At 34.6% G+C, this 22,088-nt stretch overlaps 1 protein-coding gene across 2 annotated transcripts in view; it reads right to left on the bottom strand.

Moving 5' to 3' along the window:
• The window catches only part of LPIN2 (lipin 2), a 38,294-nt gene that overhangs the window by 15,302 nt on the left and 904 nt on the right, over window positions 1–22,088 (bottom strand). For both annotated transcript variants that reach the window (XM_081950142.1, XM_081950143.1), the window contains exons 2-12: window positions 15,034–15,231; window positions 13,675–13,770; window positions 11,671–11,972; window positions 10,584–10,691; window positions 9,184–9,310; window positions 7,070–7,406; window positions 5,267–5,366; window positions 3,901–4,088; window positions 2,406–2,499; window positions 2,069–2,138; window positions 939–1,028 (exon numbers count right to left, since the gene is read on the bottom strand). In XM_081950142.1, coding sequence (XP_081806268.1) covers window positions 939–1,028; window positions 2,069–2,138; window positions 2,406–2,499; window positions 3,901–4,088; window positions 5,267–5,366; window positions 7,070–7,406; window positions 9,184–9,310; window positions 10,584–10,691; window positions 11,671–11,972; window positions 13,675–13,770; window positions 15,034–15,222 — 1,701 coding nt within the window. In that variant the 5' untranslated portion in view covers window positions 15,223–15,231. The remainder of the gene's footprint in view (window positions 1–938; window positions 1,029–2,068; window positions 2,139–2,405; window positions 2,500–3,900; window positions 4,089–5,266; window positions 5,367–7,069; window positions 7,407–9,183; window positions 9,311–10,583; window positions 10,692–11,670; window positions 11,973–13,674; window positions 13,771–15,033; window positions 15,232–22,088) is intronic.

The raw sequence follows: 22,088 nt of genomic DNA, 5'->3' as shown, positions 1-22,088 counted from the left end.
GAATTACATCTCAATCTAGCTGCAAAATTTTTTAATAGCATCAAAATTATATTTAATCATTTTTTAACATCACTACTAAACCAAGAACAGGATGCAACTTTATTCAGCAGACTCCAAAGTTATAAATAACATAAATGTGAATACAGCAAAATTCTAATTACACTTACACATACAAAAAAGTGTTTGATATGAAAAATAGAGCAATATGGGAAACTAAATTTCATTACTAAAGCAGAATTATTACCAACAGCATTCTTACAGTATTGGCTGTAGGGCTAATAATTACATTTAAATAAAATGTTCCAATCAAAATCAAAGCAATGTGATTGATGAATAAGACCAAGCTAGGAACTTTAGAAAATAATGTCTGCAATTGCTTATGCATTTTCAAAATATATTACTTTTGGTGGCATTGTGTTGAAATTTTCCTTCTTCACAGTTCTAGACTGTTGATAACATCAAAGGAAAAAATTCAAGATGTGAGATGTGGAGTGAAGATGTGGAGTAAACAGTGTTGATAACAAATGGGAGAATATGATAAAGATGCATTGTAGCATTTCTGATGTTGAATTAATTTGCAATTGTCAGCTTTAGTTAAACCTGACATATATTTTAACATTGTCAGACACATTGTCAGCAGTTTGAAGTGACTAATAAAATCACTATCTTCTAACTCCTCCCCAAACCTAGCACAGATCTTTGCAGCCAATATAGTACATATTCACCAATATAGTGAATGACAAATAGTTTAACATTAAATATAAACTGCATTAAATATTAGAGTATGTGATGCAAGTGACACAAAGTGAATTATACAAATAAAAATTCACTCCATACCTGAATATATTTAACCCATATTTCTGAACTATGAAGTATAAAGCTTAGGATATGACCTCTAAACGAGTCCAGATTTACAGCTGATGTGTTGTTTTTCTTACCTGTTTAGTCAAACTGTCCTTTTTTCGCCAGAACCACCACCTTCCAGACTTCTTCGGCATCTTATCTTTAATCCAGGATTCAATTGTTGTCTAAAGAGTTAATTTTTAATGTATATTTGCAATGTCATCTTTATTGCAACATAACAACATGGTACCCTGCAGATATGTATTTTAATGTCATGATTTTATTATATTAAACTTCCTACTTCCCATGTTTAAATTTGGAGACAATTGTATAACCTTCATGGACTCTCTTCTCCTCCCTAAAAAAAGAGAAACAGCTCCCTCTGCCTGACTCACATTTCAGTATTACATATTGCAGGATACTGCCAAATCAATCCACCCTAATTTCTCATAATGTTTTCTGACTTGCAGGTTATTCTTCCAGCTCACTGGAAAAAAATTAAAATAAAAAATTCTTCCACAAATAAGAAGTTTTCATCATTTTGGAAAAAAATGATTCAACCACATAAAAATAATGGGCAAAAATATATCAATGAATGTGGCAATACCAAAACTGGTTTTCATTTAAATATATCATACACCGTCCACAACTTATCCATTAATGTGTGCGCATGTACAAACGCAATTCCAAATTATTTTCTAAATTAACTATTATATCAGAGAAGGAATTGGCAATTTTGAGGATGATATTATTTCAGTGGTAACAGCAGCTCACAGCAGGTTCTATGAGGCCACCTTATATTTTTATACTCACAACACTGTCTCAAGTGGTCCGGACTGAGAACAACTCAACTTGTGGGTTTCACAGATAAATACAGATCTGAACATGGGTCTCTTAGTAATCTTTCATATATTGTTTGCATGGGCAGTCAATACAAACTGCATTGTTGAACAATGACAAAATGTGCAGGACAATGTCATTATGCAAACCCTTGCCTTTGCCTTTGCATCTCAACATTTCATCCCCACCGTATCTATCTCTAATCACATCATGCACACAAGTAACTACTCAGTTGGCATTTTTACCTTCACAGAATATCTATTTGAGTGTGTTTTCTGTCAGAGATTGTCCCTCCTGAACACTTTCTCGTCACAGAACTTTGATATGTCTCTGCACCTATGACTTAATGTGAATAGCCATGGAATATTTACTGTTATTTAATTACCTGTGGTAAGCTTTTCTGGAACACCTGCAAGCTGAGAATCATGGGAGCAGCCAATGCCCAATTATAATACCTATTGTAAACATAACAGTTTATCATTATGAATATAGTACACATTCTTTGTTGTAAACAAAAGGTTTTATTTCTTTTAGACTGTTCTCAGATTCCCAGTAGGTATAATAAAGACTGCTGCAATTCCTCACTATCTTTTCTGAATATAGTTAAACTTTAATTTTGAATAATTTTAAGACGTATCTAATAAAATGTCAGACACATTATTTGTCAATACAGAAAAAGTAGAATAAAATAATTTAGGAACAGAAGACTTAGATACTATTACCTGTTGTATATCTTTATTACCAAGTTAGGATTATCTATAAGACTTGGATTTTCAGCAAATTCATGATAAGTAATTATGTGTTCCATGAATTTTTCTGCAATGCAAAGATATTTCATCAATTGACTGAAACATGTTTCATCATCTTTACAAGCAATCTTTTCATTTGGCTCCTCTTATATAATTATGCTCTGCTTGCCATAATTATGCTCATTTTGCTGCATGCACTTTCTAAGACAGAGAGAAGCATGTATGTTCATATATTATAGCATACATTATAGCATTATATATTTCAACTACTCGAAGGAGGTAGTAGGGAATACATGCATATAAATTTAAAAAGTGCCTAACATAATTTAATAATATTTTTAAAATGTATGCCACTCTTTTAAAACATTAATAAATAAAAATAATGAAGACAGCTATAAGAAAAAGAAAGGCTGATAGACAGTATATCACAGAAGTGAGTATACATTTTGTAAATATTTAAGTATATCTTTTCATATGTGTGTTGCGTTATTTTGAGAAGACAGCACACTTACACTCTTATACAAGTTGAATACTCACTACTTTACATTGTAGCCAAGTGTCATTTCTTCTGTGTTGTCACATGAAAAGATATATTTAAATATTTACAAAATGTGAGGGGATGTACTCAGTTCTGTGATATACTGTATCTGTTGCAACTATATGTAACTATTTACATTAGGTGTCCCCAAACACCTAATGGACACCGGTCCGTGGACTGGTCCTGGTCCACGGCCCGTTGGGAACCAGGCCGTGCAAGTGACAGGCGAGCACGCAAAGCTTCATTTCCACAAATATCATGTGTGCACATGAAAACATCTACATTTGGATATGTATTTAATTTCTTTTTAACTTTCGGAATGTGTGTTTTTTAATGTTGTATGCCGCCCTGAGTCCTTTGGGAGAAGGGCGGCATATAAATCCAATAAAACAAACAAACAAACTCCCGCCACTGGTCCACAGAGTTGGAAAGGCTGGGGACTACTGATTTACATGGCCTTACTACATTTCAAAATTAGGCAGCAAATAGACATAACTTTTGTCCATATATGGCAGAGCCTGTTTGTATTAATCCACCAATTCATTGCACCAACTATAGGAAAATAATACATAAGACATTCATTTCTATTATAAAGACTAAAACATTCAAGTTAAAAGAACAAGGATAATGTGTTAGGAGGATTCTCCTGAACATTGGAGATAAACATATCATTAAACTGAATAAAAGTAAATGTGATAAATGTCTATTTCTATATACTGTATGTTTCTATCACAGAAAATGAACAGTACAAAACACTTCCAATAGTAGATACAATTAGACATTTTACACATTGCGCATCTACATAGAACTTATCTTCAGAAAGAAAGCTTCTATCTTAAATGTAGCACACTTTTGTAGCTTCATACTGCAGATTCTTGTATTCATTTCACCTTGCCAAGTTATATAAGTAGTAATAGGATAAAAATATACCTTTAGATATCTCTCCATTTTCACTAAGACCTCCACAAAGAGATAATGTAACATCAGGCAAGTCCATGGCAGAATCAGACATACAGTCAGTACCACTGTCCGCAGCAGCACTTCCAACCGATTGTGGAGACTGGGACCCAGAGAAAGTGTCAGACTCCAACCACTGTCTAGTACCCGGATCAGAATCACTAAAGAGCATAAAAGAAGCCTTTTACAACAATAACAATGGTAATAATAATTCATTAAACTTTCATACTGCCTGACTCTCAGCTATAGCTCACCACAATGAAAGAAATTAAAATAAAATAAATGAAAGATAACATAAAAATTATTTATATATAAATGTACAAAACAGTCATAAAAATAAAGGCTCTAAAATGAAAAATGTAACTATTATTTATACAGCCATTTTTAGATCATTTAGCTGCTCATTACATTGCAAGTTTGTAGAAATTATTTTATACAATTAGAACAAAGGCTGATCTGTTCAAACTCTTCTTGAAATGAGTGACATTCACCTATCAAGTATGCTACAAAGACTGCCATTGCATTTTATTTTCTGTTACTTGAGTTGTATATTATAAATAATCTTAATTGGGACTGAAGCATTAGCAGTATACTGTAGCTAACTGATGTGATTCTAAGGCATGACATGTGTCAACTTGTCATCATGACAATCCCAGCATCCCCAGTTGCCACTGTTAACAGAATCCTGCATGGTTTCAGCCTCTCAGTCATGTGATTACCATTAGCAACCTCTTGCCAACTTCCCCTTGACTTTTCTTGTTGGAATCCAGCAATGAAGGTCATAAATGGTGGTCTTGTGACCAACACACGACACTGATATGTTATAATTGCAGGCTTGTTGCCTACTGCCCAAATCATAATCATGTGACCATAGGGAAGCTGCAATGGATGCAAATATAAGGACCCATCATAAGTCCTCCTCATTTATCACCAACCTAATTATGGACAGTCACTGAACAAGTGGATGTGTAAGATCACTTATATCTGAACAGGAGAGTCTCATAATCAGTTATGCAATTATTAAAAAGTCAGGGAGGATATTTCCATCCTCCATATCTGAGGAACTATGATGAATTAAAAACTTATTTTTCAAAATAGCCTAAGGTTTATTCATATGTATCAGGGTAATTATAAAAAGGATGTATATTATTGAAAAGAACATAACAGGGTGAAATATACAGCTGTTACTTAAAGAGAGCAGTTAAGCAGTTTAAGATAAGACATCAGAGTTCAAGAATGCCTTTGGCAGCTTCTCTTTGATTCCATACATATTCTTAAAAGAGATATTAAATACACATTTCTGAAATGTTTCTGCAATATTTAGATTTTTGTTAAATACCTTTTGGGAAAATAAAGAGCAGCAACCTCAGGTTCTAGAGCTTTCAGATCATCCAAATATATGTCATCAGGTCCTTGGTGCTGACTTCTTTTATGTATCCCTAAAAAGAAAAAGTATTATATTGATCAAGTGAGGAATCTAAAAAATACAGTAGGAAAAGAAACTTCAAGGGAAATGCTTCTGTATGGGGGGAAAAGCTCTTTACCCTTACATTTTGTCAATAAAATTTAAACCACCAAGCTAAACAACATAGTTCTGCGTGATCTGGGGTATTTTCTCTCTTATATGGAATTCTTTGAGTTTACTTACTTTACTTTATTTCAAACTTTTATACCGCGCCCTCTCCCAAAAGGGACTTGGGGCGGTGTACAGTCAGATTAAAACACATAAATTGATTATTTGTTTGCAGATATTTAAAGATGTCCCGTAATGGAACAACTGCAAGCAAACAACCAAATTCAAACAATAGCATTAAATACAACATATATACATGAGCTGTATATATTTTATATATTTTATTCTATTGGCAAAATTGTTATATTAAGCGGAGGGATCCTCCCGGTTTAACAACCGGTTCGGTGATTGCGTGATTTGCACATGCGGTATGAAGAAATCTTCACTCCCAGGATTCTTTGGAGGAGTAACACAGCTGATTTGCATGGCTATCCGCTTCGCTGCGCTAATCAGCTGAGAAGATAAAGGTAGGAAAATGGCACAGGCAGGCGGGTGGGCCAATCTGATCATCAGAGCTACCGGTTCACCCAAACCGGTAGAATTCCACCCCTGGTTATATTCTATCCTATATTGTTCAAAAAGAACATGACTTCCTTCTAATTAGACTTCTTAAGAAGGGGAAAAAAGACAGAGGAGATACGGCAAATAAAGAAAATTCTAAAATTGGTAGTTTTAAGCGCACATATTATATAAGTAGTCCTTGATTTATCACCCTTCATTTAACTACCATCCTATGAGTTATTTATGAACAGTCTTCACAGACTGTTGCAGTATCTCTGCAGTGACATTTAAAATTCAGACACTTGGCAACTGGAATGTATTTACGATGCTTGCAACATCCTGGGGTCATATGATCACCATTTACAACATTCTAAGGGAGTTTCCGACAAAGTAAATGGGGGAAACCAGATTCACTTAATGACTGTGGCAAAAAGTTGTAAAATCTGATATGATTAACTTAACAATTGCATTGTTAGCAATGGAAGTTCCAGTTCCAATTCTGATCGTAAGTTGAGGATTACCTATACTACTAAAATCAGTATAGTGGTAACTTAAAAAATGGCTGCCATTACCAGTCACAAAAGGTTCGTTTACTGGAAAGCAAAACAGCTTGTTATGATTTTCTCTACCATCCCAGTCAGAAATTTGAGGCTCATAGGCATTACTCTAAAGATAATACCATCTACTAGGTGGAGCTTTGTAGTAGGTTTGCTTCCTATTTGGATTTTTATTATTACAAATATCTTAAAACATATGTACAGGGCCACTAATGAATATTTGTGAGAACAATAGTGCAACTAGCACTAAGCTGGCTACCAGGATTAAGGAGATGAATATTTTCTTCTGTAATTTTTATAGAAAAACAATTACACTATGATATATATAAAATCAAAATGCTCATATCTGAGATACAAATTATTCTTTATCCTAGATTAAAAGAATGGTTGCAAGCAAAGCTACTGTATACATTTGTTGCTTACCTCTCAAAACTGGTTAAATATCTGAAAGCTAGGAAAAACAGAAAAGTATTTCAAAATGTAACAAAGAAATTAGGTTAAAAGTGTATACCTTTTTTCTTCGATGGAGAATCAAGTTTTGTTGGTGGCTTAATTTCTGATGGTGACTCCACTAGGGGGCTGGGGAGTATATCAGAATCTAAGACAGGAGAATGTTCAAGAATATCCAGGATAGGCTCTGTTACTGCAGAAGCAAGTCTGTCTTTGATAGCTAGCTCTTTAAGAAGCGGGTGTGTTCTTGGCTCCGGTTTTAAAACTGTACAGATTGAATCATTCATCAGAACATCATCTTCAATTGTATCACTGCTAGATATAACCCTAAAATGAGTCTTCTCTGATGGAGTGATGGTAGCTGTTCTAGGATGTTCCAGTTTTTCCTTCTTGCTTATCTGAAAAGGAAAGCATCCTTTTTCTAAAATAGTCATTCATCATCTGTGTTGTTCAGTTCAGATCTGTGTGAACTGATCAAACCTATATATTAGCAAACATTGAAAGATGTTTGACAATGATGATCTATTATAAATTAAGTTATAGAAAATATAGATAGTTTGTTTGTCCCAGTTTGGATATGATTTCTATTCCCACACTCCTTCAATATATTTTTCAGCAAAGTTTTCTTCCTCTTCATGATTCTGAAATAGGTCCTATAGAAATAGATGTATTGGCTCAATACGAAAAAAATTCATATTAAGAGTCAAATCACTGATAAAAATATAGCTATTTTTCCCACGCTGTCAATTTAGTCAGTGGAAAACTTAATACGCAAGCTGTTTGTCATTTAACTCAGCCTCGTGAATCTTACAAGCCATTATTTCTTTTATCTATAATCTATGATTGTATTTTAAAAAGATTGTTTCTAACCAAGCTTAAAGATTGTTTTAATCAATATTAAATATTAAATATTAATTGTAATTCAATATTTCAATATTGATTTAATAATAAATTAAAATATTTAATATTAGTTACATAAGTCAGTTTGAATTTTAAAAACCCTTTCTATAATTTGAATTAGAAAAAACCAAATGCAAGAAAACTTCAATAATTATGGGTCTATGCAGTTAGCCCAAACTTAACTGGTTAAATTTCTCCTTACTAATCCCATATAAATATTTATTTTAATGTTTACATGAATTTGTTTTATTGTTTTTATATAATATCTATATATCATCAATTTATATGAGAAAAAAATCAATTTCACAATGCAAAAAATGATTTAGTCATCAATATTCACATCAAAAATACGAAGCAAAATATTGAATCTTGGTCCTTACTGATTTATAAACTATTCTGTACTTTAAAATTCACTATTTCTATAAGATGCTCAAATATGTTTATTGTTTATACCACATGCAACAAATTTTCATGATCCCAAATTTCTTTCTATTTTCACAAAACTTTAATTATGAAAACATAGTGACAGAAAATGTGTGCCCAAGACCATCTTGTTACGCTATAGTTGGTTACCTCTTATCCTATCCTTCCTGTAAGAAGGCCATGGTACATTATCAATAAGTAAGTAGTAAAACAGAGAAGCAGCTGCACGTAATATATATTTAAGTAAGATGTAAAATACAGATAATTCATATGGAATCCTCTAGGTGGCTCACACTGGTAGCATTCTAATTCAAGATGAACTCAAGCCTTTCCTAATGTTTGCTGCATAGGCTTTAATGATGACAGTAGACTTCAATAACTTTTAAACCACTGTTTAGGACTTCACTAAGCAAAATAATTCCTGCAAGCATAAATACAATTCTCAAATTTGAAACCTGCATATATTACGTATGTAGAAAAGTGGGAGTTAAACAAATCAGCACAACTTTTAGCACTATTTTACTTGCTGAGCTTTTGCCAATTTTTAAAAAACATTTGCAAAGTTTACTTACACACATCGTTCAGCGATATCAAATTTCAAGGTTCAGATCAACGAGAGTCATTACAATAAAAAGTTGGGGAGGGGGAGGTTTTGTTGCATTGACCTTAACTAACATTTTTTAGATGCTTCCTTTAAATGTTTTGACTATTTTATAAAATGACCTATACTGAATAAAGGCAGTATATCCTTTATTTCTTCAGAAAATGATTCATAACATACTGATAAACACATGCCTACTGATATATTATCAAAAGTTTTCCAAAAACAGAATGATTTGCAAAGAGGTTTACCTTGGTAGATGCAGGAAAGCCTCCCCAGGTCCATTCAATGTGAGATTCTCCTCTAATAAGTAAGTTCTCTGTAGGCTTAACTTCCAGTTCTGAATCACTTTTAGGACAAGAGGGCTGGCTAAAAGGACTGTTAAAACAAAGGAAAGGCATTTCTTGTACAAGGTTACACAAAGAATGTTCTCTAATTAACATTCAGAGGTACAGCAGAAAGCCAAGCTGGTGTTTAGACTGGTCTAGAAAATTAAAATAAAATCATAGCAGTGTGAACATTTATCTTTTCCAATTTTTGTTATGTTTTCCTGCTTTTCAGAATAAATGCTATAAAAATATGCTACAATTACAAAACAGGTTTACCTACAATCTCTTGCCAATATCGTTATGTAACAGATTTAAATAGAAACAAAGCAGTACATTGAACACAAATTTAGCAAAATCTGCAGAAGCCAAAATTCTCTCAAACCAAGCGCTGGTGTACTAGTATTAATTCAATTAAGGGAAATCAATGTTAAATGAAATGTTAAAAACCAGTATGCATGTTTTTATCAGCACAACTAATATGTCTGGCCAGATAAGCCTCATTTCAGTTTACAGGTAGTTACTTCCGATGCACGTAGAACTCTCTTTTCATACAAAAAACAGATTCAAAAGCTATGAAAAAAACCCCACTGATTTGATTGCTATGACTGAAAATTACACATAATTTACACTGAAATATAATTTATTTTGGGAAAAACATATGACATTGCCTAGATTCCTTTATTCTTCTGCTCACCCTCTCTTTCAGTCTCAACACTAATATTTTTTGCTTTTACTACTGTAAAAGAGTCCCTTCGGGGAGAGGGGGTGGTCTATAAATCTTGAAAAATAAAATAAAAATAAATAAATACTTGGAATATATTTGGAAAGGGCAGTAAAAAGAGATCAATGGGACTTGAGATGTGCTCTACACTACGAATTTTGAATATAATCATATTCAAAAATAATGAATATGCATCTTGATATCACAACACATGCTCTGTCCTTTCATATTTGCATTGCAATAGAACACATACGGAGCAGAATTTGCATCACAATGTTACCATATATGTTTTCTCCTATGTACTCCACATCCACCGACACCTATGCTGCTTTCTGAGTTAACAAGAAAAGGGAATTTGAATTGTAAGAGAATTTAAGGATATATGAAAAGTGCCCACATTTTTTTAAAAACAATCCTACACTTAAGGAGCTGCTCTGTCAGAAAAGTTTCTGTTTCAAAATGCATGATCCCTAACAATACCAAAAAGTAGAGGCAGCCCACAGTTGCTAACCTAATGATTTTCCTTCTGCAGACTTTATGTGAAAAATACTTCACTCTTAATATCATTTTCATAAAAGAATGATACACGAAGATGACTTACTTCTCTGAAACAGACCAGTCTCCATCTGATAAAGGGTAATCATCCTTTGAAGGGTAAATCAACATATCTTTATATTCTTCAACCTTTGGTGGAGAATCTGCAGGGCTTCTGTAACATAGAATTGATATATTAAAGCAGGGTGTCCAAACTTGGGAACTTTAAAACTTGTGGACTTCAACTCCCAGAATTCCCCAGCAAGCCATGCTGGCTGGGGAATTCTGGGAGTTGAAATCCACAAGTCTTAAAGTTCCCAAGTTTGGACACCCCTGTATTAAAGGAACTTTAATTTAGTATTAAATGACAGCATTGAAGTAACGAAGAATTCACATGGGAAAAAGGGTAAGCTGGTAGGCACTTTCATCCCAATATCAGCAATTCAGTTAACAATTCTATGTTTTAGCTACATTTTTTAATAGATCAAAGTTTGAAAGATCAGTAATTATCTTTGTTCCTTGATACACTTTCAAGTCTATACAGCAAAGATCTCTATAGAATGATGCATATTTGGGGCTTTATAATACTTGTGTTTAACCATGTGTTTTGTTAGTAGATCTTGAAAAATAGCATACACACACACACACACCTACTTTTAAGTATGTATTAATATAGCCTAACATTTATTCAGAAAAGATCTACCTTAATTGTTGTAAATATAACGATCTTTATAGACATTTTTGATTTCAATTGCAATTCTTACAAAGTTCCACAAATGGTTACTAAATATTAACTAGATATTTAAAATTGTATCCCTATGGAAAGATTCCCTTTTCATTTTTCTAATTTGCTAGTAAAAGTAATAAATTTTTACTTGTTATAGCACTTACAAAATCTGTTTTTGTAGCAAACATACCTATTGTATCTAATCTTGCTCATTACTTATTCCATTAGCTACTTTTAAAGTTATTATTATATTACTCTGAATATGAATTTTGAAAGATAAATTAAACATATAGTTTTCTAATGAGTGGAATTAATAAAATAAAAACTATACTTTCAATTTAGGACTTTATATAATATAAATGAAATACTCTTACTGAACTTTTTACAATGTGACAGTCTAACCAAACAGAACTTTAAAACATATTACCTCAAAAGCTGAATACACCTGTCATCATCTGAACTTATTTCCATTTCAAAGATTTCCTCAGCTCCAAGAGAAGAGAATTGCTCTTCTTTTTTCACATCTTGTTTACATTTTCTTTTTCTTCGTTTTTTTTTCTTCACTGACCCAGAAGGGAAAAAAGGCTCTGTTTCTACAATTTGTGGAATTTCTGAGCTTAAATCTATTGTTTCATTTTCACCTGACTCCATCAAATTGTCATCATTTCCTTTGAAGAACTGATCTTCTGTTGGTATTGGTGATGTTGCCAGATAGGCTGGAACGTTTTCCTAAAAATCATTTAGGTGAACATGAATTTTACATTACGTATATTTTATGAAATTATTACATTATTTAACCCAGAAATTAACACTAATGACAATAGAAACAGAAATAGAAGAATACATTATGATGTCCAGAAAAAAATGTATGTTTGAGCTGTGATAGTCATTTAAAATTATTATGCACATATATAAATAGATGGGAAAATGGATATGTACAAGTTAACTTTTCATGCCCACGTTCAAATGAAGATACGTTTGTATTGACATTCACTAAGATTTGGACACCAACTGCCTTTTTTCTCATCATGAAAGGCATACTTGCCTAATAGACCTACGGGACATGTTTTTCTAACCACTGTTTAGTTTTATATACAAATCCTCAATAATTGGTAATTATTATGGTCTGGTAAAATAAGCCAGTTTTATAACATTTGGACTGAAATAGGTTTGTTAAAAACAAAGGATAAAAATTAGAGTATGGAATTCATAATAAAAAATTAATGAAACAGAAGAAATATTTTCAAAATTCTTACTTACCTCAATTCCACAACAGGAAAATGGTTGATAATGCATATACCACATCTATATGCACTGTCACATTTCATACTCGATCACCCTTATTTACTTAAGCCAAAAATTACAAAGTCAGCAATTTTGCATCCCCACAACTATAATTAGCTTTGATGATCCCAAAGAGATCCTTTTTGTTTTATTTGGAAGTGCATTTTTTTAAAAAAAAATGAAAAGCAAAACCAATATAGTTGGTTCCTATTATTTTGTACTGACAAAAAATCTGAAATACTTGAAAAAAGCTGTAGTGTTTAATAGATAAATGCTGATAAAAAGGTTTGAAAAAGTGGAAAGACTGAATTAATTGTAAACAAGTTTATAAATCTCTTAATGAGGGTCATCTGGAAGTTAAGGATCTCAGAACTGAGGGCTGGTGGTTTTACTAAGATTGTCACCTGTGTAGAGTGGGATGATATTTTTCATCTTCAATCCAATTAATGTTGAGAAACAGATACTGAGACAGCCTTATCCCCACGTGATAAAAACAAGGATTCCTTAGCTTTGATGGTCTCATTTTTGGCAAAAAGCTAACGCATTCTAAAATAAGACAGGCTGGTTTTCCTTTTTTTGTAAAACTCCAGTGAGATGACACCACTGAAAAGCAGATGCACTTAACCAGGGTTCAAAATCTATGTAAGCTAGTAAAAAACCTCCATAGGATGGAACTTCAATGCAGACCTAATTGGGAATGTTTACTAGCTTTGAAGGGATACATCTACTATCATCTCATAAGGTTCCCTAAATAGCAAAAGCGACATAATGTCTTTCTTCATTATATTGTTTACTTGTATTCATGAATATTTTAAATTGCTGTCTCATGTTAATATTTTAATTACTGTTTTGAGTTATATTCTTTAGTATTCCTGAATATTCTTTGATTGGTATCTCCTGTTATGTGTGAAAGAAAGAGAGAGAATGTATAGGAGACCAAAAATATCCAGGAACAAAAATAAATAAGAGAAAGGGAAAATAAAATAAAAGTTGTGAGAGATGGAATTAAAAGGATAAAAGAAAATGATAAAAGATAAAAGTTGAAACATTCAGTTGGCTTGCAAAAAAACTATTTTTTCTAAATAAAAAGCAAACATCTGCCCAAATATTAAAATTGGAATAAAGTTACATTTGACAGATGACTTACAAATGTTTCTTCTGTTTCCTGCACAAAGAAGGCCTCTCCATTATCACCCAGTTTCATGTGAAGATCAACTGCTTCTCCATTGATTTCAATATCAATCTATAAAAAAAATACAACAGAACACTTGCTGAAATAAAAATACGCCTGAAAATGTATGTTTATATTTAATCAATATATTATTCTTTTATCCCAAACCATTGAAACAAAAGAATTACCAATATACTATGTTTGTTTGTTTGTCTGGTAATTTTATAGAATAGAACTGTTCAATTCACTCTGTGTGGTGCACAAAGTTAAAACACAAATAATACAACAAAAAAACCAAAAATAACCACAATAGTGATTTTAAAAGATTAAAATAAAATAAAAACTATTTGTAAATGAACAGAAAGAAAAGGAGGAGCATTAATAGCCCCCTCTTGCAAGAAGGGAAGAAGTTGCAATAAGGCAGGCCAAATGAAAGAATAAAGAAAATATTTTGTATTTGGCAACTAGTTGATTAATGTTTTTAACTTAATGGCAAAATGTGATGTCATACTCTCTAGGAACCACATTAAGATCTGATTTTTCCAAGTTTTTCATAAATAACCTGTGATGCATGCATAAAGATCAAACAAATAAATAAAAGTTGTCAAGGATTCCTGACATTTTAACAGATCTATTTTTGCTCTTAAAATGATTCCTCTTAAATCAGTGTCCATTTAATTAAGAAAACAGTGATTCCAATACAATATATAAATTCTAATATTGGGAAAATGCTACAAATTGTGCATGCATTGTTTCTACTTTCCACATGATTCTACAAATTTCTTTATAATTGCTATCGCCCACATGAATCTCTGACTTTCTTTGTAAGGAAAGTGTTTCAGTTCCTAAATCACTTTATTCTATTCTTGATTCTTTCTAGAGTTTTTTGATGAAATTAAAGAACCAGAACGTTATACATCTCAGAATAGTGGCTTTGTTATATATTTATATCAGGATAGTATGCTATTGCATTCCCCACTTGTATCTATGCTTACTTGCATTCAATATCATATCTCATTCTTTATTCTTATGATGAAATTGTTGATAGTTATGATTGTGGAATGCATCAGTTACACCATTATACAGCTGATGTTTATGCCCATTATTATGCTTTCTATGGCCAGACTTCTAATGACCTAAAGACCTCTATATAGCCATACTGGGTAACTGAACAGAACTTTGCTATTTTATAACAAGGCCTATCCTACTTTACAAGTATTTATTGAATCTGGAAAAATGATGTGGTCCAATAACAACATAATTTACATTGTACATACAACTGGCAAAAAAGAAAGGTATTTTGTTTTCCTAGTCTCTGACATTCATGGTACTTACCACTTTCTCTTTGGAACGTAAGACACCAAGTTTTCCAAATCGGATATGGAATGGTGAACATAGGTATGTACCATCTTGCTGCCGAACTACAATTACATCAATACATCCTGAAAGTGTAGCTTGATTAATGCCTTTATACAACTCCTTCATAGTAACCAGAAGTCCAGCAAGTTGTCCAACATAATTCATATTTTAAAGCTAAAAAGAAATGTTGTTTGAAAATATTAGTCCAAAAACAAAGGACTTTAAATTAAAAAAGCACACATACAATCATGTTATCATATAATCAATTTGATAATTGTGGTCTGGGATTACCGTATTTTTCGGAGTATAAGACAAACCTTTTTTCCTCAAAAAAGAGGCTGAAAATCTGGGCACGTCTTATACACCAAATACAGCATTTATGGCCTCCCAAAGCCCGCCCCTTCACCAAAATGGCTGTGCATACCCTTATGGAGGCTTTCAGAGAGCTCCTGGGGGATGGGGAGGGCAGAAATGAGGAAACAGGCCATTCCCCCCCCCAGCTCCCAGAAGCATTCTATAAGTCTCCATAAGGCTATGCATGCAAATTTTTTTGACAAAAAACGGGCCATTTTTTGCTCGTTTTGCCCCCCCCCCCAGGAGCACTCTGCAAGCCCCCCCCCCAAGGCTATTCATGCCTTTTTTTGAAAAAAAAAAACAGGCCTGTTTTCATGAAAAACGGACCATTTTGGGGGAGTTTGCAGAGTGCAAAAACTTTTTTTTCTCTTTTGGAAAGCTCTTTAACTGATTGATGAGAATTACATTGATCAAGTGCTGTGCCAGCAGAAACACCTACCTATCTACTGTATTTCTCTCTCTCTTTATTTCTTTCTCTCTATCCCTCTACCTTCCTACCTACCTACACATATTCTCTCCCTCCCTCCCTCCCTACTATATTTCTCTCTCTCTCTCTATTTCTCTCTTTCTCTATCCCTTTATTTACCTACCTACCTACCTACACTCTCTCCCTGCCTATCTGCTGTATTTCTCTCTCTATTTCTCTCTCTCTATCTCTCTACCTACAAACCTACCTACTCTCTCTCTCTCCCTATCTACTGTATTTCTCTCTCTATCTCTTTCTATTTCTCTCTATCTATTCCTCTTCCTACCTACCTAAACAAACACACACACTCTATTTCTCTCTCTCCCTTTATCTACCTAACTACCTAACAACTCTCTCTCTCCCTTTATCTACCTACTGTATTTCTCTCTCTTTCTCTCACTGTCTATCCCTCTATCTACCTACCTACTTTTTTTAAAATTTGCCTCTTCAAAACCTTGGTGCGTCTTATACTCTGGTGCATCTTATACTCCGAAAAATACAGTATATGTGTAAGATATTAAAGTAAAAGATTAATCATAACTCCAGAGTAAAAGAGGTAATTTGTATTGTCAAAAATGTCAAAAGTACACTTTCAATTATTTAAGAACTTCGAAAAATCTTATGAGACTAAACTTCAAGCCCATTTATTATAATGAATTGCAAAATAATCTTAGTAATACATGTATGGGGTCTAAACCAGGGATGTCAAGCTCGCATTGTCATGGTGTTGTCATGTGACATATCGGGACTTTTTCCTCTTTGCTAAACTGGGCATGGGCGTAGCCAGTGGATGACGCATCCAGCCCGCGGGCCGCAAGTTTGACATCCCTGGTCTAAACAAATCAAAGGTTACAGTTACACAAAACATATGTTATATGTATCTTACTCAGATGGAAACTCAGAATTAACACTCAATTTATAAACTTAGGAAACTACAGACGATCATTGTATTCTGCTCATGCACTGGTTACATTTTCCCTTAGTATTCACAGGTGTATAATCACTATTGTACATCTTTTTAGGTAAGGATCGACCAAATGACTTAATATTAAATATTCATTTGGTCGTTCATGGAATTGACTGACTGGCTTTTCATCTGAGCCTGACTCTGACTCTGTGGCTAAGAAAGTAAGTGGCCCAAAGTCAGTCAGTTGGCTTTCTTGTTTACAGTGGGATTAGAACTCACAATCTGATGGTTTCTAGCCTGGTGCCTTAATCACTAGACCAAACTGGTTCTATTTTAAGTTATATCAAATCTAACATATAGCCTCCAGTACAGATCCATCACAACCCTGATTTAATGAAACCTTTTCTAGGTCCTCAACTCCACTCATGCTGTCATTCTTGTGGTCTACTAAGAACAGTGATTCGTAACCTGTGGTCCATGGACCCCTGCAGGGTCACAATGTCATCACAGAAGGTCTGCGAGGGCTTAAGGAAATATTATGATTTAAATCTTGAGTTAAGTCTTGGTGGTCCACAAAAAGTATTTAAAGAGGGTTCATAGTGAAGAAAAGATTGAGAACCACTGCTTAGAGAAAAGTGCTCTCTTACTTCTCTTCTCTCTTCTCTTCTCCATCACCATCCTCTCTTATTTTCAGTCACCTCCAACCATTTACTGGCTGTTCTTCGCAATATGGATGATTTTGCAGCCATCATGCCATCCTAAATACAACCCCCACCACTCAAATAACTCCCCTCTTCAAACTCCCCTCCCACCAAACACAGAATCTAGACTCTCAGCATCCATCCCCCACATCCCAGACTCTGGTCTCACCAAGATTTTCTTAAAGTTTTATTTCAGTGATAGCTAAAAACAAGTCTCAGCATGACCAAAAATTTCCCCCCTTTTAGTTAATATTTAAAAGCATACAATATTGAAATACATGATAAGTTGTTCTATGCTTTCACAACATATCTATTATTCAAGATTTTGTTTTAAAAAACATATCTTTACTATATTATGTAGATCTAATAAATGCTTCTGTTGCCACTAGTTATGCTATATTATAAAGGAGAAAAATGTGTAAAAGGTAGGACAACAAAAACAAAATAAAACATCCCCGTTCCTTATAATCTACTCAGGGATTTACAAACCATGAACTCTATCAGCTCAGCCATAAAACAAGGTCAAGGAATGTACATAAAGCCGGAAGGAAGATACTGGGAACAAGCATAAACTCAGGGAAGCTAGGTCATTCATTATAAGATAAACTCACAAAAATATTTCCTAAAGAGAATCTATGTCCATGAACTGCCTATCGATTCTCTCAAACATACCATTGTCTTGGTAGTACTGCCCTTATTATATCACAGTATTACCTTTATTTTTTTAAATCTAACTAAGCACATGATGTGCTGTTATATCCAATACAATATATTGCAGCTATCTACAACTATGTGTACAAATGTGACCACGAGTATTGGTAGCTGCTCTACTTTTTCTCCCAAATAATCTCAATTTCCTGAAGTGGTTTGTCATTGCCACCTTCCTATGGCTGAAAAAAAATGATTGGCCCAAGGTCACGTAACTGGATTTGAACATAAAGTGAAACTGAAACTCATAATCTCCTGACTTCTAACTGATGTGTTAACCACTATATTAAACTGACTTTCATTAGCAATAGCAACAGCACTTACATACCGCTTTACAGTGCTTTACAGCCCTCTCTAAGCAATTTACAGAGTCAGCATATTGCCCCCAACAATCTGTGTCCTTATTTTACTGACCTCGGAAGGATGGAAGGCTGAGTCAACCTTGATCCAGTGACTGATACCAAAAATAATTAAAGCAATACGAATAATAACAGTCGGCAACCATTTCCTTTATCACAAAACTAGATTAACAAAACAGTAAAAACCAAGAAACAGAAATGAAGAGAAAAGGGAAAGAAATAAAAGAGAAAAACAACTTTTCCTAGAGTTTTAAAATAATAATAATATAGTTGCTTTTTTATCCATAAATTAGTCTAGGTCAGGGGTGTCCAAACTTGGGAACTTTAAGACTTGTGGACTTCAACTCCCAGAATTCCCCAGCCAGCTGGCTGGGGAATTCTGGCAGTTGAAGTCCACAAGTCTTAAAGTTCCCAAGTTTGGACACCCCTGGTCATATGGAATGTAGTACTTGGGTTATGACGGTAACTGGGACCTGAAGTTCTGTTGCTAAGCAATATGGTTGTAAAGCACATCACATGTCTCCGTTGCTTAGTGACAGAAATCTCAGTAGTCCCTTTGCTATTATTAACCAAATCCCACCAGGTGTTAGGCAAGGATCCACTCTGATGCAAGACATTCCTGGCATGGTCTCTTCCAAGGCCCAAACCTTGATAAAGAGAATGTATTTTCTTGAAATCGCCCCATTTTGGCCATCCTGCACAGCAGCACTCATTGACAGTAGTAGCAGCACTAGAGGCCCTGGGGTTGAAGCAGATGTCCAGAGACATAGGCTTAGGCAGCCACTGGTACCCCAAGTTTCTATTTCATCCCCAGAGCCACTGGTCCATTGAGGAGTACCACCTCAAGACCTGTCCTGCAGCCAGCTACCTCAGTGTAAAGCCCCAGCCATCCTCAATTGTCCTGCACTCCACTGTCCCTGCCATCCCAAATGACCTTCAGTGTCTTCTTCCCACTGCTGGTGAGGAGCATGATCCCTGGCTCCATACGAAGCAGCTGCTGGGCATTTCAGGCTTTCTTCCCAAGGCCCCGTAAACCATTCTTCAAATCAAGTGTGCTCTTTTCGTGATGCTTTGGAAGAATTCTGGGACCTTCTGAAAACTCACGAGAAGGCCATGCCCACCATTCTCCAAATCACACGAGGCCTTCTCAGAAACCTTCCAAAGCATTGTAACGATGCACACAATTTTGAAAACCTGCACAGCTTGGGAAGTAGGTCTGGCACGGCCAGCAGCTGCCTCATATAGGCAAAGGTCATTTGGGCACAGCAAGGTCAGCAGAGGTGGCTGGTGCTATGCACTGGATTGAGGTAGCACTCCTCAGTGGAGGCACCAGCAGCACTGAAGCTAAAGTACAGACCAAAGGGTGGCAGCAGCTGACTGAGACTGCTGAAGGCATATATATCATTTGTTTAGTGCTGCTATATCTTTCAAACAGTCAGTGAACAAATGGTTAGTAAGCAAGCATTACCCGTAATAGGATTCTTCCTGTATTTCTAGCACTAAAGGCAGTACAAAATATTTGAGCCTTACTGGAAAGGAAAAGATTTTATATCTCATGCCAAATGGATATAAATTATTCTTATTTTAAAATAGCAGGAAAAGCTTTGATTTTTTTTTTAAATCATATACTGAAAAGCCAATACAGTACTTATAAAATATTTGAAATTTATGGAAGGAATATAATTTATCAAAAACAGCTGACTGACAATGTAGTAAATCATACGTTACATTCCTTTTTTGACAATAGAGCAGCCTATCTCAACTGGGGTTTCATGAGTGATCATCACTGATGAGGATTTCATGAGTGGTCACAATTCACAAGATTGTGATGGAAAAACATCGTGTTTTAATTTTGCCCAATGCTAGCAACTGCAATGGTGGAAATGTTTACACGCCACAATTCAGTTTATGAATCACATTAACAGCGTGAACTGAATTTTTTTTAATGCAGGATTACCCTGAGACCTGTTTCAGGGGTTCCTCCAGGGTAACAAGGTTGAGAAAGTCTGGTCTTTAAAAAAAAAGACGACCCTGTAATCCCCTTGCATCAGGATGGAATCAAGGCGACTGAATGGAGCTTAGTGTTTACTGGCCGGATGCCCTTCCTGACACCTATGCGGAGTTTGGAGCAGATACTTTTCTTTGTGCACAGAGAGAGAATTATCTGCTCCTCTAGAGTTGAATTCACAAGCTCCTGATTGTGAGGCAAGAGCTTCACCTCTAGGTCACCACGCCGCTCCCTGACAAAGTCTGGTATAACCCTCTGAAATTTACAGTGCATTAGTGAAGTCTGAAAAAAATACTGAGAAATTCTACAGAGAAAAGTTATGGTTATTGTCAACAATAATTATAGATTATTAATGCTTGAATTTGCCAAACATTTACATTTTTTGGTAATTGGAATGAAGCTTGAAAAAGTTTCCAAAGATATGGCCCAACTATAGCATACATTTGCTGAATGATGGTCCCTACTAGAAGGTAAACATTATGATCTATTTCAAATATTAGTCTACCACTTTCAGACTTTATATTAATCCGATGCAAGCTTAAATGTTCTAGAAATATCTTACAAAAACTCGTCCAATCTCAATAAATTCCTTAGCACGTTGGTCTTATAAAACTTTCTAGTTAGATATTTGCCCATTTCTACATTTCCAAATTTACCTGAGAATTTTAATTCCAACTATCACAATGAAATATAACTGTTCTCAAGCACAAGCTCTATTGTCATTGTTTTAATGAAAGACTGGGCTATCAAGAAGCTAGGTTGGCAAAGCCAGAGTGACAATAATGAAAGCAAAAGTAATAAACCCTCAAAATGCGGGATCGCATCCTCCCACACACATCCCTGCGGCCAATTCGCTCTCACAGGGAGGGGCTTCTCCTGGTGCCGTCCACTAGGCAATGCCAACGGGCGACACCAAGGAGTAGGGCTTTCTCTGTGATGGGCCCAACCCTCTGGAATGACCTCCCCCCCGACATTAGAACCACTACTGACTTCCGCTCCTTCCGACAGAAATTGAAGACACACCTGTTCCGACTGGCTGGCCTGGCATAATTTTAACGTCTACCTCCTGGCATACATATTTCTTACTGGTTTTTTAAGGGGAATGCTCTTTTAAAGTTAATTTTATAGGATCTTGGGGTTTTAAATGCTGTACATTTTAAATTATTTACTTAGCAGTACAGTTCTGTATATCTTTTTATCCTCCTCTTATTTATGTATTTATCCACTTAATATTTTAATTGTTTATTATGATGTATTTTGATATGGACTGTACACCGCCCCGAGTCCCTTTCGGGAGAGGGGGCGGTCTATAAGCGCTAAGAAATAAATAAATAAATAATAATGTAATCATTGTACTAAGGGACTTCAATAATCCTGTTTGAAACCAAGATTACACCAAAGATTGCTACAAATCAAAAAGCCATAGTTCTTTGTAACTTTAATAACAATTATAGCAATAGCAAGATAACCATTGCTCTGGTGACAAAAAGGAACTAATTATAGTAACTGCATTGTATGCAGTCCTGCT

The sequence above is a fragment of the Natrix helvetica genome (assembly GCF_964273705.1).
Source record: "Natrix helvetica genome assembly, chromosome: 4".
Taxonomy (NCBI): Eukaryota; Metazoa; Chordata; class Lepidosauria; order Squamata; family Natricidae; genus Natrix; species Natrix helvetica.
This window is presented reverse-complemented; position numbering and strand designations above follow the sequence as displayed.